Source organism: Microcaecilia unicolor, chromosome 10 (genome assembly GCF_901765095.1).
Source record: "Microcaecilia unicolor chromosome 10, aMicUni1.1, whole genome shotgun sequence".
NCBI lineage: Eukaryota > Metazoa > Chordata > Amphibia > Gymnophiona > Siphonopidae > Microcaecilia > Microcaecilia unicolor.
In genome coordinates this window covers 23,113,037-23,126,440 of record NC_044040.1, presented here as the reverse complement: position 1 = coordinate 23,126,440, position 13,404 = coordinate 23,113,037, and the positions used below count along the sequence as shown (strand labels likewise).

General features: G+C 43.8%; 1 protein-coding gene across 3 annotated transcripts in view; it reads left to right on the top strand.

Moving 5' to 3' along the window:
• Window positions 1-2,786: 2,786 nt before the first annotated feature.
• DENND6B (DENN domain containing 6B) overlaps window positions 2,787-13,404 on the top strand; it is a 68,271-nt gene continuing 57,653 nt past the window's right edge. The window contains exon 1 of one of the 3 annotated variants that reach the window (XM_030216534.1): window positions 2,787-3,349. In XM_030216534.1, coding sequence (XP_030072394.1) covers window positions 3,188-3,349 — 162 coding nt within the window. In that variant the 5' untranslated portion in view covers window positions 2,787-3,187. The remainder of the gene's footprint in view (window positions 3,350-13,404) is intronic. The other 2 variants (XM_030216533.1, XM_030216532.1) reach the window with 2 other exon arrangements.

Here is a 13,404-nt window from a genome sequence, read left to right as displayed (position 1 = left end):
ATGCTGATCTGTTTTAATGGCAAAATTAGTGTGTGGCATTAATTCCAAAGCTAGGAATTTCAGCCATTTTACCCAGTGGTAAAAATGGCTTTAGCATGTGGGAATGACCCACGTAAGGGTGTGCTAAGGCCACTTTTTACTGCTGTTTGGTAAAAGGGCCCCTAAGACTAACTCCTAGTAAAGATCAGTCTAATAGAGGAACTATCTTTTATCAACATTGGTTGAAGATCTTTAATGAAGATTAAAACTGTTCCACCACATTTAAGCAAGACTTGATCCAATTCCCCAGAATGTTGTTCCACTTTCGTTTCCATTTGTTGCATCTTCTATGACAAATCACTAACGTGGTACTAAAGTTTTACCTAAATCACTATTAATTCCAAAATCATCTCCAGTGTTATGGCAGCTGGTCAAGCTAAAAAGAAACTAAGCCAAGTGAAACCTGTAGAATCCATGGCATTTGTCCCAGTTGGAGTTCCAGGTCAGGGATCCCCTGTATGGATGCTCCCTGAGTCCACGATATTCCAAGATCCTCAGCTTCTGTAGCATCCTCTTACCACAGCACAGAGAGTACCAGAATTGGCAAGCTCTGTGTCTAGAGCAATGGAGGATGGGAGTGGGGGTGAGCGCTCTGTGATGCAGGCTGACAGTGACATCTAGCCTAAACGACACCTCTTGCACTGGGCTCTGCTCAGATCAAAGACTTTGGAGTGGTAGGATGTCCCTGGGTGGGAGGAAGCTCATGGGGAATAGTTTGAAACAAAATGCAGAAAAAAAAGTGTCCTGGTACTGAAGAGTGATGGGGGGGGGGGGGGGAGGGGAGTTACTATAGTTATGCCCTTTAGGGGGCTCTTTGGCTGCCTGCAGGTCTGAGTTACCTGCACATCCTCTGCTATTGACCTGAAGGAGAGCAGGTGGGGTCCTGGAACTGAGAGACCCATTAGATGCTGCTCTACAAAGTAACAACCAGGAGTTTGTGTGCTACTGGTGGTGGGGTAGGAAGAAGGCCCAGCCTGGCAGCAGGGGACAGGAGCTAAGGACAGCTTGTTCCAGGACCAGGGTGGATTGAGAGAGTGTTCACTACTGGTGGAGGGTCAGACTGAGGAGGGGTATGAGCCCACCTAGGTGGTTTACAACAGAGGAGAGGAATACAACCTTTGGAAATAAACTCTACAGGATAAGCATTGACAGGAGCCTTGTATATATGTACATAGCCCCAAACTTGAGTGCACTGTAAATAACCCAAGAAGGAGAGTGGTAAGGGAGTTCTCAAGCAGAGCAACAGAAGAAATTGAATTAGACTGGTTTGACGATAAACGGATGTCTCCATTTAAGTTGGATCTGCACTTGCTGCATGTTGAAGTATTTTCCAATGAAAGTTTCTATAAAGCCCTAGGAGTACTGTGTGGTTTCTGGCCTGAAGGGCTGGGTAAAAGCTGGGAACAGAATAAGATTCTCTACCAATCCCTGGATCGGGGCGGTGGTATGGGCCCCCTGCCTGACCACCACCTGACACCGCCCCTGCTGCCGCAGCTGCCACCCCCAGTGCCCCTGTCCTACCTGAGGGGTCCTGGTAGTCTGGTGGCCTCTGTGGGGAGGGGGGCATGTTCGTTCCTGCCTGCTGCGCTGCCTTTATTCCCCAACCTGCTGGTGCCATTGTTTTCAAAATGGCAGCTAAGACTTCCCGTGGTAGTCTTGCAGGTCTCGACTGTCTTGTGAGACTTCTGCAGGGTGTCTTGGCTGCCATTTTTAAAATACAGTGGTGGCGGGGGGGGGGGGGGGGGGGGGGGGGAATAGCAGTGGCCCAGGCAGAAAAGAACAAGTTCCCCCTCACCCTGCTGAGGCCAGTAGATCACCAGTGGCACACCAGGTATCTGGGCAGAGCCTCTGGGCCCCCGGGCACTTGCTGGTTGCCTGAATGGTCAGTCCGCCCCTGCCCCGGATTGCTATTCTGGACAAATGACCCACTGCCAAGCTCGACTGGAACTGATGAGTGTGATAACCGGTAAGAGTGGCCTGTGAGAAAGGAACTGAATGTGTACTTACTACTATTACTTAACATTTCTAGAGCGCTACTAGGGTTACGCAGTGCTGTACAAAATTAACAAGAAGGACGGTCCCTGCTCAAAGGAGCTTACAATGTAAAGAACGAAATGTCAAGTTGGGGCAGTCTAGATTTCCTGAGTAGAGGTGTAGTGGTTAGGTGCCGAAGGCGTCACTGAAGAGGTGGGCTTTGGAGTGTCCCGGGTTACACTAGGGACAGAGTGATATGGTATCCATGTTAGTCCACTTTTAAAGGTAATAAATAGAAATGAAACAAAGCACAGAAAATAAAATAATATACCTTCTTTTAATTGGACTAAATGAATACATTTCTGATCTGAAGAACTAGGGACAGAAAAGTACCCACATATAATATGTAAACCACTTTAGTTGTACTACAAAAATGCAGTATATCGAATGCATTACCCTTAACATATTTTTTTACTCTCTTCCCCCCCCCCCTGTTTCAATGGCGGTGACCCGTTTTATCTGTTCTTATGAGGTCTTCTTTTGTTATGGCTGTCTCTGTACATGCCTGTCTGATTTTTTTCCCCCTTACTTTAAACATTAAAATGTTTAAAAATGGATTTAGCGTTGTACTGCACGCTGTAGGTTTCATCTCATCTTATTATGTTTGCAAACGAAATCCTTTTTGATTTATAACAACAGGTCGGGCAGCCTATTTTAGGACCCCCCCCCCCCCCCCAATCCTTTTCACACTTCCTGGTTTGCGAGTGTATATTTTATATTGGGCTCCGTTTGTACGTTCCTTTTATTTTATTTCTTCTGAGTACAATTTTATATTGGGCTCCGTTTGTATGTTCCTTTTATTTTCTATCTTCTGAGTCCGATCTTAGTTTCCCTCCAAATAGCCGCCGTTTCTCTTTTGTCTTTACTGCTGCCGAAGCTCCTCATAGCAACCGAGATTTAAAGGGGCAATGCACTGTGAGGCTCGCTCCGCTTGGCCCTTCTGTTGCAGGCGCAGGCCCGTTTTAATAGTGTTGCTGACAGTCGCGGTGTGGCAGGTTCTTCTGCAGCTGCTGCTGCATTCTGTCATTGTATTTGGAAAAAAGGACCTGCCAGGTAGACGATGAGTAGTTCAGCCTTTTGGCTCCCGTATTGAGGCTTTCCTCCGAGCTAGGAGATGGAATTGATGTGCAGTTGCGATGATCCCCGCAGGAGAGTCCGGGGTTACAGCGATGTCTCTAGCCCTACGTCCTCCCGCCTGCCTTGGGCCAGGTTCTCCGCCTGGCTGGAGTGTGTTTGCGTCGTCACCTTCGACCTGGAGCTCGGGCAGGCCATGGAGGTGAGAGGCCGGGGGGGGGGGGGGGGGGGAAGTATAGGGGGTGTGTAGACAGGCACAAGGGATTTGAAAGGAGTGGCCTAATGTGGTGGACTTTGGTCCTGGGGAACTGGGTTCGATTCCCACTGCAGGCACAGGCAGCTCCTTGTGACTCTGGGCAAGTCACTTAACCCTCCATTGCCCCATGTAAGCCGCATTGAGCCTGCCATGAGTGGGAAAGCGCGGGGTACAAATGTAACAAAAATAAAATAGATACTATTGGAGATTCTACATGGAATGTTGCTACTATTGGAGATTCTACATGGAATGTTGCTATTCCACTAGCCTGCCCTTGCAGATCAGCAATGCGGCCGAGCAGGCTTCTGTTTCTGTGAGTCACAGAAACAGAAGCCTGCGCGGCCACATTGTTGATCTGCAAGGTAGGCTTCTACATGAAATGTTGTTAGTGGAGGAGTAGCCTAGTGGTTAGTGCAGTGGACTTTGATCCTGGAGAACTGAGTTCAATTCCCACTGCAGCTCCTTGTGACTCTGGGCAAGTCACTTAACCCTCCATTGCCCCAGGTACAAATAAGTACCGGTATATAATATGTAAACCGCATTGAACCTGCTATGAGTGGGAAAGTGCAGGGTACAAATGTAACAAAAAAAAGGTTGTTAATTTCCCAGATAAAAATCATGACAAAAACTTAAAAAAATTCTCTAATAAAGCATGTGAAAAGACAAATTCATGTTGTTTTGTTATAGCTGTACATGGCTGGTCAGAGTGGATGGTCACCTAGGGCAGTATTTCCCAAGTCCAAGTCATGGAGTTACCCCTTGCCAGGAAGATTTTCAGGATATCCACAATGAATATGCATGAAAGGTATTGCCATATAATGGAGGCAGCGTATGCAAATCAAGTTCATGCATATTCATTGTGGATATCCTGAAAACCTGACTGGCAAAGGGGTACGCCAGGACTGGACTTGGGAAACTGACTAGGGCATCAGCTTCTGGAGGAGGGGTGTGTAGTGCTATGTTCTTCCCATCAGCTAAGTTCCCGCTAAGATACTTGCTTAGACATTTAGAATACGTATATATATTTTTTGATATGTAAAGTTTCTTTGATTCAAAGTTTTCAATGGGCATTAAAATTTTATATTTAAAATGGATGATAAAAGTATTCAATAGGATGGAGGTGGGAGTGACAAATGATTGAAACGTGTATTGAGGTTGTGGCCATAGGAACAGCTGTTTGCTGTGAGAGTCCTGGTGACCTGTAGGGTCTCATTTTCTCACAAAAACATCCAAATCAATATTGTTTTTCGATGGTCTGTCAGAAGTGCATTCAAATCACAAGGGGGTGTGTCAGGGCATTTCAAATGCAGGATTAGGGTGTGCCTAACACTTGGACGTTTTACAGCTATAATGGAACAAAGCAAAAATGTCCAGGAATAAAACTAAGAAATTTTGAGCTAGACCTGTTTTTAGAACAAATAAGGCACAAAAAGTTGCCCTAAATGACCAGATGACCACTGGATGGAATCAGGGATGACCACTGGAGGGAGTCTGGGATTTTCAAATAGTCTGTTTCGGTTACGCTCTGCATTGGCATCGGAGAACAACAAATTGCCCACTGAGCGCATCGTACATCAGCTCTTCGCTCAAGCATGTACTTCTAAAGGAAATCTCCGCCCTTCTACAGGCCAATGTGGCCAAACGTGTACCACCAGGGGAAGAACGAAAGGGATTCTATTCCAGATACTTTCTTGTGCCTAACAAATGGGGGGATTTTGTCCCATCCTAGACCTAAGGGCCCTGAACAAATTCCTGGTCAAACAAAATGTTCAGGATGATTCCCTAGGCACCCTTCTCATGATTCAGGAAAACCTTTGGCTATGCTCTGTGGACTTAAAGGATGCCTATACCCACTTTTCAGTATTTTACAGTCAGAGGAAGTATCTCCGTTCCAAATAGGGAAACGCAGCTACCAGTTTCACATTCTGCTTTTTGGCCTCGTGTCAGCTCCCAGGGTATTCACCAAGTGTCTAGCAGTAGATGCAGCATACTAATGCAGACTGGAAGTGTATGTGTTTTCCCTGTCAGGAAGATTGGCTGGTCAAGAGCATATCACAGGACGCAGTTACTAGGGTTCATCATAAACTATCCCAAGTCCTACCTTCTCCTGGTCCAGCGATTGGAGTACATAGGAGCCCTGCTCGATACATTGCAGGCTTGGGCTTTTCTCCCACTTGCGAGAGCAGAGACCTTAACAATGCTGGCCTTGCAGGTCTGAAGCAGCAAGCAGGTCACAGCTTGGCAGATGTTGAGATTGATAGGCCACATGGCCTCAACAGTGTATGTCACTCCTATGGCATGGCTCCATTTGAGAGCAGCCCAGTGGACCCCAGCTTCCCAGTGGTCTCAGGCAGCTGGAAATGTAACAAATGTAATCCAGATTCCACCAGAGTTGACTATTGCCCTTCTCTGGTGGACAATTCGATCAAATTTGACTGTGGGACTACCATTCCAAATTCCACCTGTAGGGAATTGCTAACAACGGATGTATCCAACCTGGGATGGAGAGCTTGTGTAGATGGGCTTCACACCCAAGGGACTTGGTCTGCTTAGGAAACAGATTTCCATATCAACCTTCTCAAGCTAAGGGCCATTTGGAATGTTCTAAAGGCTTTCAGAAATCGGCTACAGAACAAAATTATTCAAATGGGACAGCCAGGTTGCAGTGTTCTGTTTGAATAAGCAGGAGGGTATGAGATCCTACCCCTTGTGTCCGGAAGAAGTGGAGGTGTGGAAGTGGGCCCTCCTTCACGGAATGGTCCTCCAAGCCACCTATGTACCAGGAAATGACAACTGCCTTGTGGACAGACTGAGCATGGTTTTGCAACTGCATGAGTGGTCTCTCAATATGGGCGTAGCCTGCAAGATCTTCCAAGAGTAGGGCACCCCTTCGGTGAATCATTTTGCCATTCATCTCAACAACAAAGTTTCCCAGTTCTGTTCCAGGCTCAAATCGCACGTCAGACTAGCTTCAGATGCTTTTCACTTACATGGGGAGAGGGTCTTCTGTATGTGTATCCTCCAATACCTCTTATAGAGAAGACTTTGCTGAAACTCAAGCAACAACAGGGAACTATGATCCTAATCGCCCCTTATTGGCCAAGGCAGATCTGGTTTCTTCTTCTTCTGGAGTTGTTCTCTGAAGATCATGGAGACTGGAGTATTTTGCGACCCTCATCACACAGAACAAGTGATCCTTTCTGCATCCCAACCTCCAATCCCTGGCCCTCAAGGCTTGGATGTTGAGAACGTACAATTAAAATCCTTGGATTTGCTGGAAAGTGTGTCTTGCATCTTGCTGGCTTCCAGCAAAGAATCCACTAAGAGGTGTTACTCATTTAAGTGAAGGAGGTTTGCCATCTGGTATGACTGCAAGGCTCTGGATTTTGTGACTTGCCCTACACAAAAACTGCTGGAATACCTCCTACACCACTCCATCTGGTTTAAAAACCAACTCTGTAAGTTCATCTAAATGCAATTAGTATTTATCACTGTATAGGAGGTGAGCCCATCTCTGTAGAGCCTCTAGTTGTTTGCTTCCCGAGAGGTTTGCTATTGACAAAGCCCCCTATCAAATCTCCAACTGTGTAATGGGATCTGAATGTTGTCCTTACCCAGCTGATGAAAGCTCCTTTCGAGCCACTTGATTCTGGTCATCTGAAGTATTTGACTTGGAAAGTTGTGTTTTTGGTGACATTCACTTCAGCTTGCAGGGTCAGTGAACTTCAGGCCGTAGTAGCTAGGACCTGCCTTACTCTAAATTTCACCACAATAGAGTAGTTCTCCGCATGCACCCCAAGTTCCTTCCTAAGGTACTTTTGGAGTTCCATCTTAACCAGTCAATCGTTCTGCCAACATTTTTCCCCAAACCGCATGCCCATCCTGGTGAGAGTGTATTGCATGCCTTGGATTGCAAGCTTTAGAGCAGACTAAAGCCCATAGATGGTCCAACTTTTTGTTTCTTTTGACCCAAACTGGATGGGGGTAGTCATCAGCAAACACACAGTTTCTAATTGTCTAGCAAATTGCATCGCCTTCACTTATGCCCGGGATGGACTGACTCTAGAAGAACATGTCAAGGCTCATAATGTCAGCGCCATTTCAACGTTGGTAGCCCAGTTGAGATTTGGCCTCCATAGAGGAGATTTGTAAAGCTATGATGTGGTCATCTATCCATCCATTCACATCTCATCACTGCCTTGAGCAGGACACCCGACATGACAGGCAGTTCGAGCAGGCAGTCCTGAAGAACTTGTTCAGTGTCTAGAATCCAACTCCACCCCCCTAGACCCAATTTTCTTTGGTTCCAGGCTGCACCTTCACAACTAGTATGTAAATAGTTTCAGGTTAATTGACTTTCAGGCCTCGGGTTTTGAGTCCCTATTGTTCCAGCATAATTGTTTTCGGTCAGCCTGGTAGCTAGGGATTCCCAGCTGTGAGAATACAATGGCCTGCTTGTCCTCGGAGAAAGCATAGTTATTCACCTGTAGCAGGTGTTCTCCGAGGGCCTCCCCTTGGAGTTAAACCTGCACATCGGGCAGAAAGGCACCAGCGTATGTGCGGTGGGATGCTGCTAGAAAGTTCTAACATAATCTCGCTAGCCAGCATCTACATTGGGCTCCGTTGGATGACGGTCACCCAGCTGTTAGCATACTTGGCTGCTGTCATCTGAGAACACCTGCTCCAGGTGAGTAGCTTTGCTTTTCATACATCATTCAGGATATTCTTTGTCCATAAATCTATCGTTCATATCAACTGTTTGCAATTTAGAATCTATTTCAGTAGTGCATAACCTTACGTGGTGGAATTCCTTACAGGAAACAGTATGATCTCAGCATAATTTTAATTTTGTTTGACCTCAATCAAGGGTATGATGTCAATTGTAGCCCCAGTGGGAATTCTCAAATTAACGCTGAGGATCACTGTTCTGCATCTTGGCATTTCTTCATAAAAGTAGTTTTTGAAAAGATGCGCTCTATGTTGTAGGTAGGCCTTTGGCAGTTATTTTGCTTTTTAAGCGTTTTTTTTTTTTTTTTACTTAGCTGGTTTTAGTTTTGTTTTAAAGGTATAAATATCTTTAAAACACAACTAAACCAGCTACGTTAAAAATGTAAACCAGTTAAGTATTAAAAATGTAAATCTAAAGCATATTTTTGGTTTTCCCTTTAAGATGCTGGTACCGTGTGACTTTCAAAGAAGTGGAGGTCATTTGTTAAGAGAGTCTGACAGTCTTTAATTTGTGTTTTGAAATCTGTTTAAAAGTGAAAGGAGGTGGTTTGGCTTTTTAAAAAAACTGGCACTTTTAGGCTCTTTAAAAGTTCAGAGTGGTGGTTTTGCGCTTGTTTTTTTTTTCTTTATTTTATTTTAGAATTAAGGCTGGTACCCATATAGTCTTCAATATATGTATTTTTTTTTTCCTTGCTCTTCTTTTGCTCCTTGAGGTTAGTAGCATATAATCCTGACAAGATAGATAATATCACGTTTATTTTATTTGATATTTGTATGATTTAATTTTATATTTGTATGAATTACAGCCCTGTTTACTAAGGCGCGCTAACGCTAGAGACACCCATGTCTCTAGCATTAGCACGCGCTAAAAACAATAGCACGCCTACAGTGCGGCTTAGTAAACAGGGCCCTTGATTTTTTTTAATGTGCTTTTTAGTACACTTTGGGCCCTGTTTGCTAAACAGCATTATAGGCGTGTTAACCATGTACGTGCCTACAATATCCCTATAGGTGCCTACATGGTTAGCGTGCGTGCTAAATATAGGCGCGCTTAAAATACTAACGCATCTTAGAAATCAGGGCCCTTTATCTTTCGTAGATGCTTGCTGAACCAATTCAGCACTGACCAAGGTAATAATGTGTTTCTTTGATGTGAGCACATAGATGGGAGGAGAGTTTGTCGGCTCTTTACTTTTTCACCTACCATGTTATTTTTATTTTGCCTGTAATTTGTTTTTGTTTTTTTTTTAACTCTTCTTAGTTATTTTTTTTTTATCATTAAGTTGTGGCTTGCATATCTCTTGTCTGTTCTAGGTGGCTCACCAGTTATTCTGGGTTATTTAACTGCATGTGATGCAGGTGGACAGGCAGAAAGATGTCAGGCTAGTAATTTAAAGACTGGATTCCACAGAAAGAAACCATGAAAAAATTATCTTGTCAAAAACTTGGAGAATCTTGACTACTATAAACACCTGTACTTACACCCCACATAAAAAAATCAGATCTAATGTTCTCCTTGCTTTCTATGAGTATCAATAATTTTTTGTGTTACATTTGTACCCCGCGCTTTCCCACTCATGGCAGGCTCAATGCATCTTACATGGGGCAATGGAGGGTTAAATGACTTGCCCAGAGTCACAAGGAGCTGCCTGTGCCTGAAGTGGGAATCGAACTCAGTTCCCCAGGACCAAAGTCCACCACCCTAACCACTAGGCCACTCCTCCACTGTTGCTACTATTTGAGATTCTACATGGAATGTTGCTATTCCACTAGCAACATTCCATGTAGAAGTCGGCCCTTGCAGATCACCAATGTGGCCGCGCAGGCTTCTGCTTCTGTGAGCCTGACGTCCTGCACGTCAGACTCACAGAAACAGAAGCCTGCGCAGCCTTCTACATGGAATGTTGCTAGTGGAATAGCAACATTCCATGTAGAATCTCCAATAGTAGCAACATTCCATGTAGAATCTCCAATAGTATCTATTTTATTTTTGTTACATTTGTACCCTGCACTTTCCCACTCATGGCAGGCTCAATGCGGCTTACGTGGGGCAATGGAGGGTTAAGTGACTTGCCCAGAGTCACAAGGAGCTGCCTGTGCCTGAAGTGGGAATCGAACTCAGTTCCTCAGGATCAAAGTCCACCACCCTAACCACTAGGCCACTCCTCCACTAACAACTTGGACCAAGTCCAGGGAATGGAGTATGACCTGAGATCCCCCTTGTCACTGATTTAAGATGTCGACCTACTCGCAACCTCTTTCTAGCCTTTGCATCTTGTGGAATCGCTGCCATCCTCTTTCTCCAATGAATAATAGGAAGCTGCAGAAACCATGCATCTGATGTCTGTGTAAACCATGCTAGCTGCTATTTTTAGAACGAGTGTAAACAAGGCATAGGCTGTGTCTCAGAGGTTTCAGAAAACCAAAAGTAGTGTTGTATAAGCTGTACCAGTTTTAGGTTAAGTAACGTTTTTCAGCGGTTTCCATGGCAGGCTACCAGTAGTTAACGAAGAGCAGACTTGTTCGTAAGCACACGAAAACATTGCTTCTAGAAATCTAGACTGAGAAGGTACTTTGTGGCTTCTGGGTTTAGTTTGTGATTTTCTCTGATCCTTTGCCATGCAGCGTCTTTCATTAATAGCTGTGGTGCTCATGAAAAGATCTGTCCCAGTTATTCAGCAGCAATACCCAGGTAGCAGATGCTGTGCTATCTGGATGAGCGTCACTGACAAGGGCCATATGCATTTTGAGCAGTATTATCTAGAAAATCTCTACAGACTACCCTGGCGTCGTCTGGGTGTAGAGCCAAGAGTTGCTGGAGACTGGCAATATTCAGCTTTTTTGCTGCCCTAAGTTATCGAGATGGTACCCCAGGTAACGGCGCTGAACGTTGCCATTATCTGGCCATCTCCTGGCTCTGTCTGCTACATCAGATATTCAGCGGCAGCAGATATCTGGATATTGGCATTAAATATCCAGGTACGACTTAAACTGTGGCAGCTGGGGTTCGAAACAAACACTGACCACCAGAGCTGAATATTGGGCTAATCTAGTTCATTTTGAAACAAGCACATGTGCAGCGGTGTAACCAACCCAGCCTCTGTGGACATAAGACTTGACAACCTGGTCATTAAGTAACATAAAACAGTAATTCCTTAAAAGCTCCTTATAATCAGGGATGTGGGGTCAGTATATCAAACCTCTTATTTCGACTTGTCTATTTTATTTCTGACTCCGACTCTTAATAATCTTTTTTTTGTCCTGGATCTAAAATACTGGTAAATATAACTTATATTTACTAGTACTTTAGATCCAGGACAAAGATATATAAGTATAAAATAATAAATATTTCATATATTGTAATGCTTTTTTATTTTGAGGCTAGAGTCAGAATTTTACAGACTCCGACGCCTCCCAAAATTGACTCCGACTCCACAGCCCTGCTTATAATAGCATTAGTTGAACTTCACTTTTATATTTTCCAGTGTATAATCCTATACTACCTGGTTTGCCCCCTTATTGACCACTGAAATATTTAGATGCTCAGCTGAGACTAGGTCCCAATAACAGCTTTCCAAAGTATCTTAATTGAAGCGAAGACCAGCAGCTACACGCATGTTTTTTCCCTTTGAACGCTACCCAGGATCTGCACAAATTTGCCTCTTCTTTTTATGTGGGTACATTTTCATTGGGAAAACACAAGGGGGTAATGTCCTGTGTATGTATTAATACTTTGCCGTTCACGTTTGGTGTGGTGCCTTGATAACTAGCATATTTACGCCTATGTTTATTAAGGTGTGCTATGGGCGCGTTAGCGTTTTTTAATGCGCATAAATGGTTTACATGCGTTAAACGCTAACACACCCATAGAAATGTATAGGTGCGTTAGCATTTAACGTGCCTTAAATTTAAAGGTACGTTAGAAACGCAAACGCACCTTTTAGTAAACATACCCCTTAAACTTGGATTGTAAAATAATGTATTTATTTTGTACTAATATAAGCTGATTATAAGTTGGAATTTGTGTGGCGATTAAATAGGCACCAAAGTACATTAAAATATTTGCATTCAGAGTGTACATAAGCTTTGCCATACTGGGACAGACTGAAGGTCCATCAAGCTCATTATCCCGTTTCCAACTGTGGCCAATCTAGGTCACAAGTACCTGGTAAGATTCCAAAGAGTAAAGTAGATTTTATGCTGCTTATCCTAGAAACAATACACAAATGGGGATAGACACTGTGTGTTAAATGCAATGTGAAAATGTTGGCTAATGAAGGCGTCTCATATCAACATGGAAGTCTATATATATGAACTTCCTTAACGGCTAAATAGCCGATGTACGGTTATAATCATGGACCACCTCCAACCAACCAGCAGTGCCAAATGTTGTTAATATTTGGAAACCTGAGAATCAAAAAGTCTCTATAATCTGTTTTACTCTCAAATTTATCCTCAGGTAAAGAAAAATATATAGAAGCGCACTGCTGTTCACAAAATAAACATTATAACAAAAATAGACATATAATGCAAAAATTCACTTATCTTAATAGTTTAAATCAAAAAGGCCATCTGCTGGGGCCCGAATTCATCAAATTTCAAAAAAGATTTCATCCATCAGACTGCTGATAACTCCGGTGACATTGTGAGCCCGACAGGACCCTGTTTCGCGGTCTACTGCTTTTTCAAGGGCATACACATCTAAAACACGGAGAAAAGGTATTAGTAACAACAAACTAATGAATTAAGCATATCTGTCATGTACCCGCAACCACTGGACTAACTTTCACAGTCACTGGTGTCAATATACAGCTATCCAAAATGGCGATGGCGTTTGAAATATATACCGATTTTAGGCTCCTCCCACAAAAAATCCTACGTAATCAACAGCTGCTTAAAAGAAACAGTTCCATTGCAAATGTGCGTTAAGCCCATTTGGTTCGATAGTATTGAGACGGTAAATCCACTGCATTTCTTTCTGAAGCAGTAATCTATTTATGTTACCTCCACGGGAATTAGGGATAATGTGATCAATCACCATGCATCTGAGTGACTCACAAGGATGTTGTTCATTAATACAATGTTGTACCAGTGGAGCTCCAATGATGCGGGCAAGAATTCTTGATCTGTGTTCGATCATTCTGGCATTGAGGGATCTGTTGGATTTACCGATGTATACTTTGCCACACGGGCATTTGATGTAGTAAACAATGTGAGTTGTGCGACAGTTGGTATGGTGCTTAAGTTGTACAACGATATCCTAGAAACAAGCA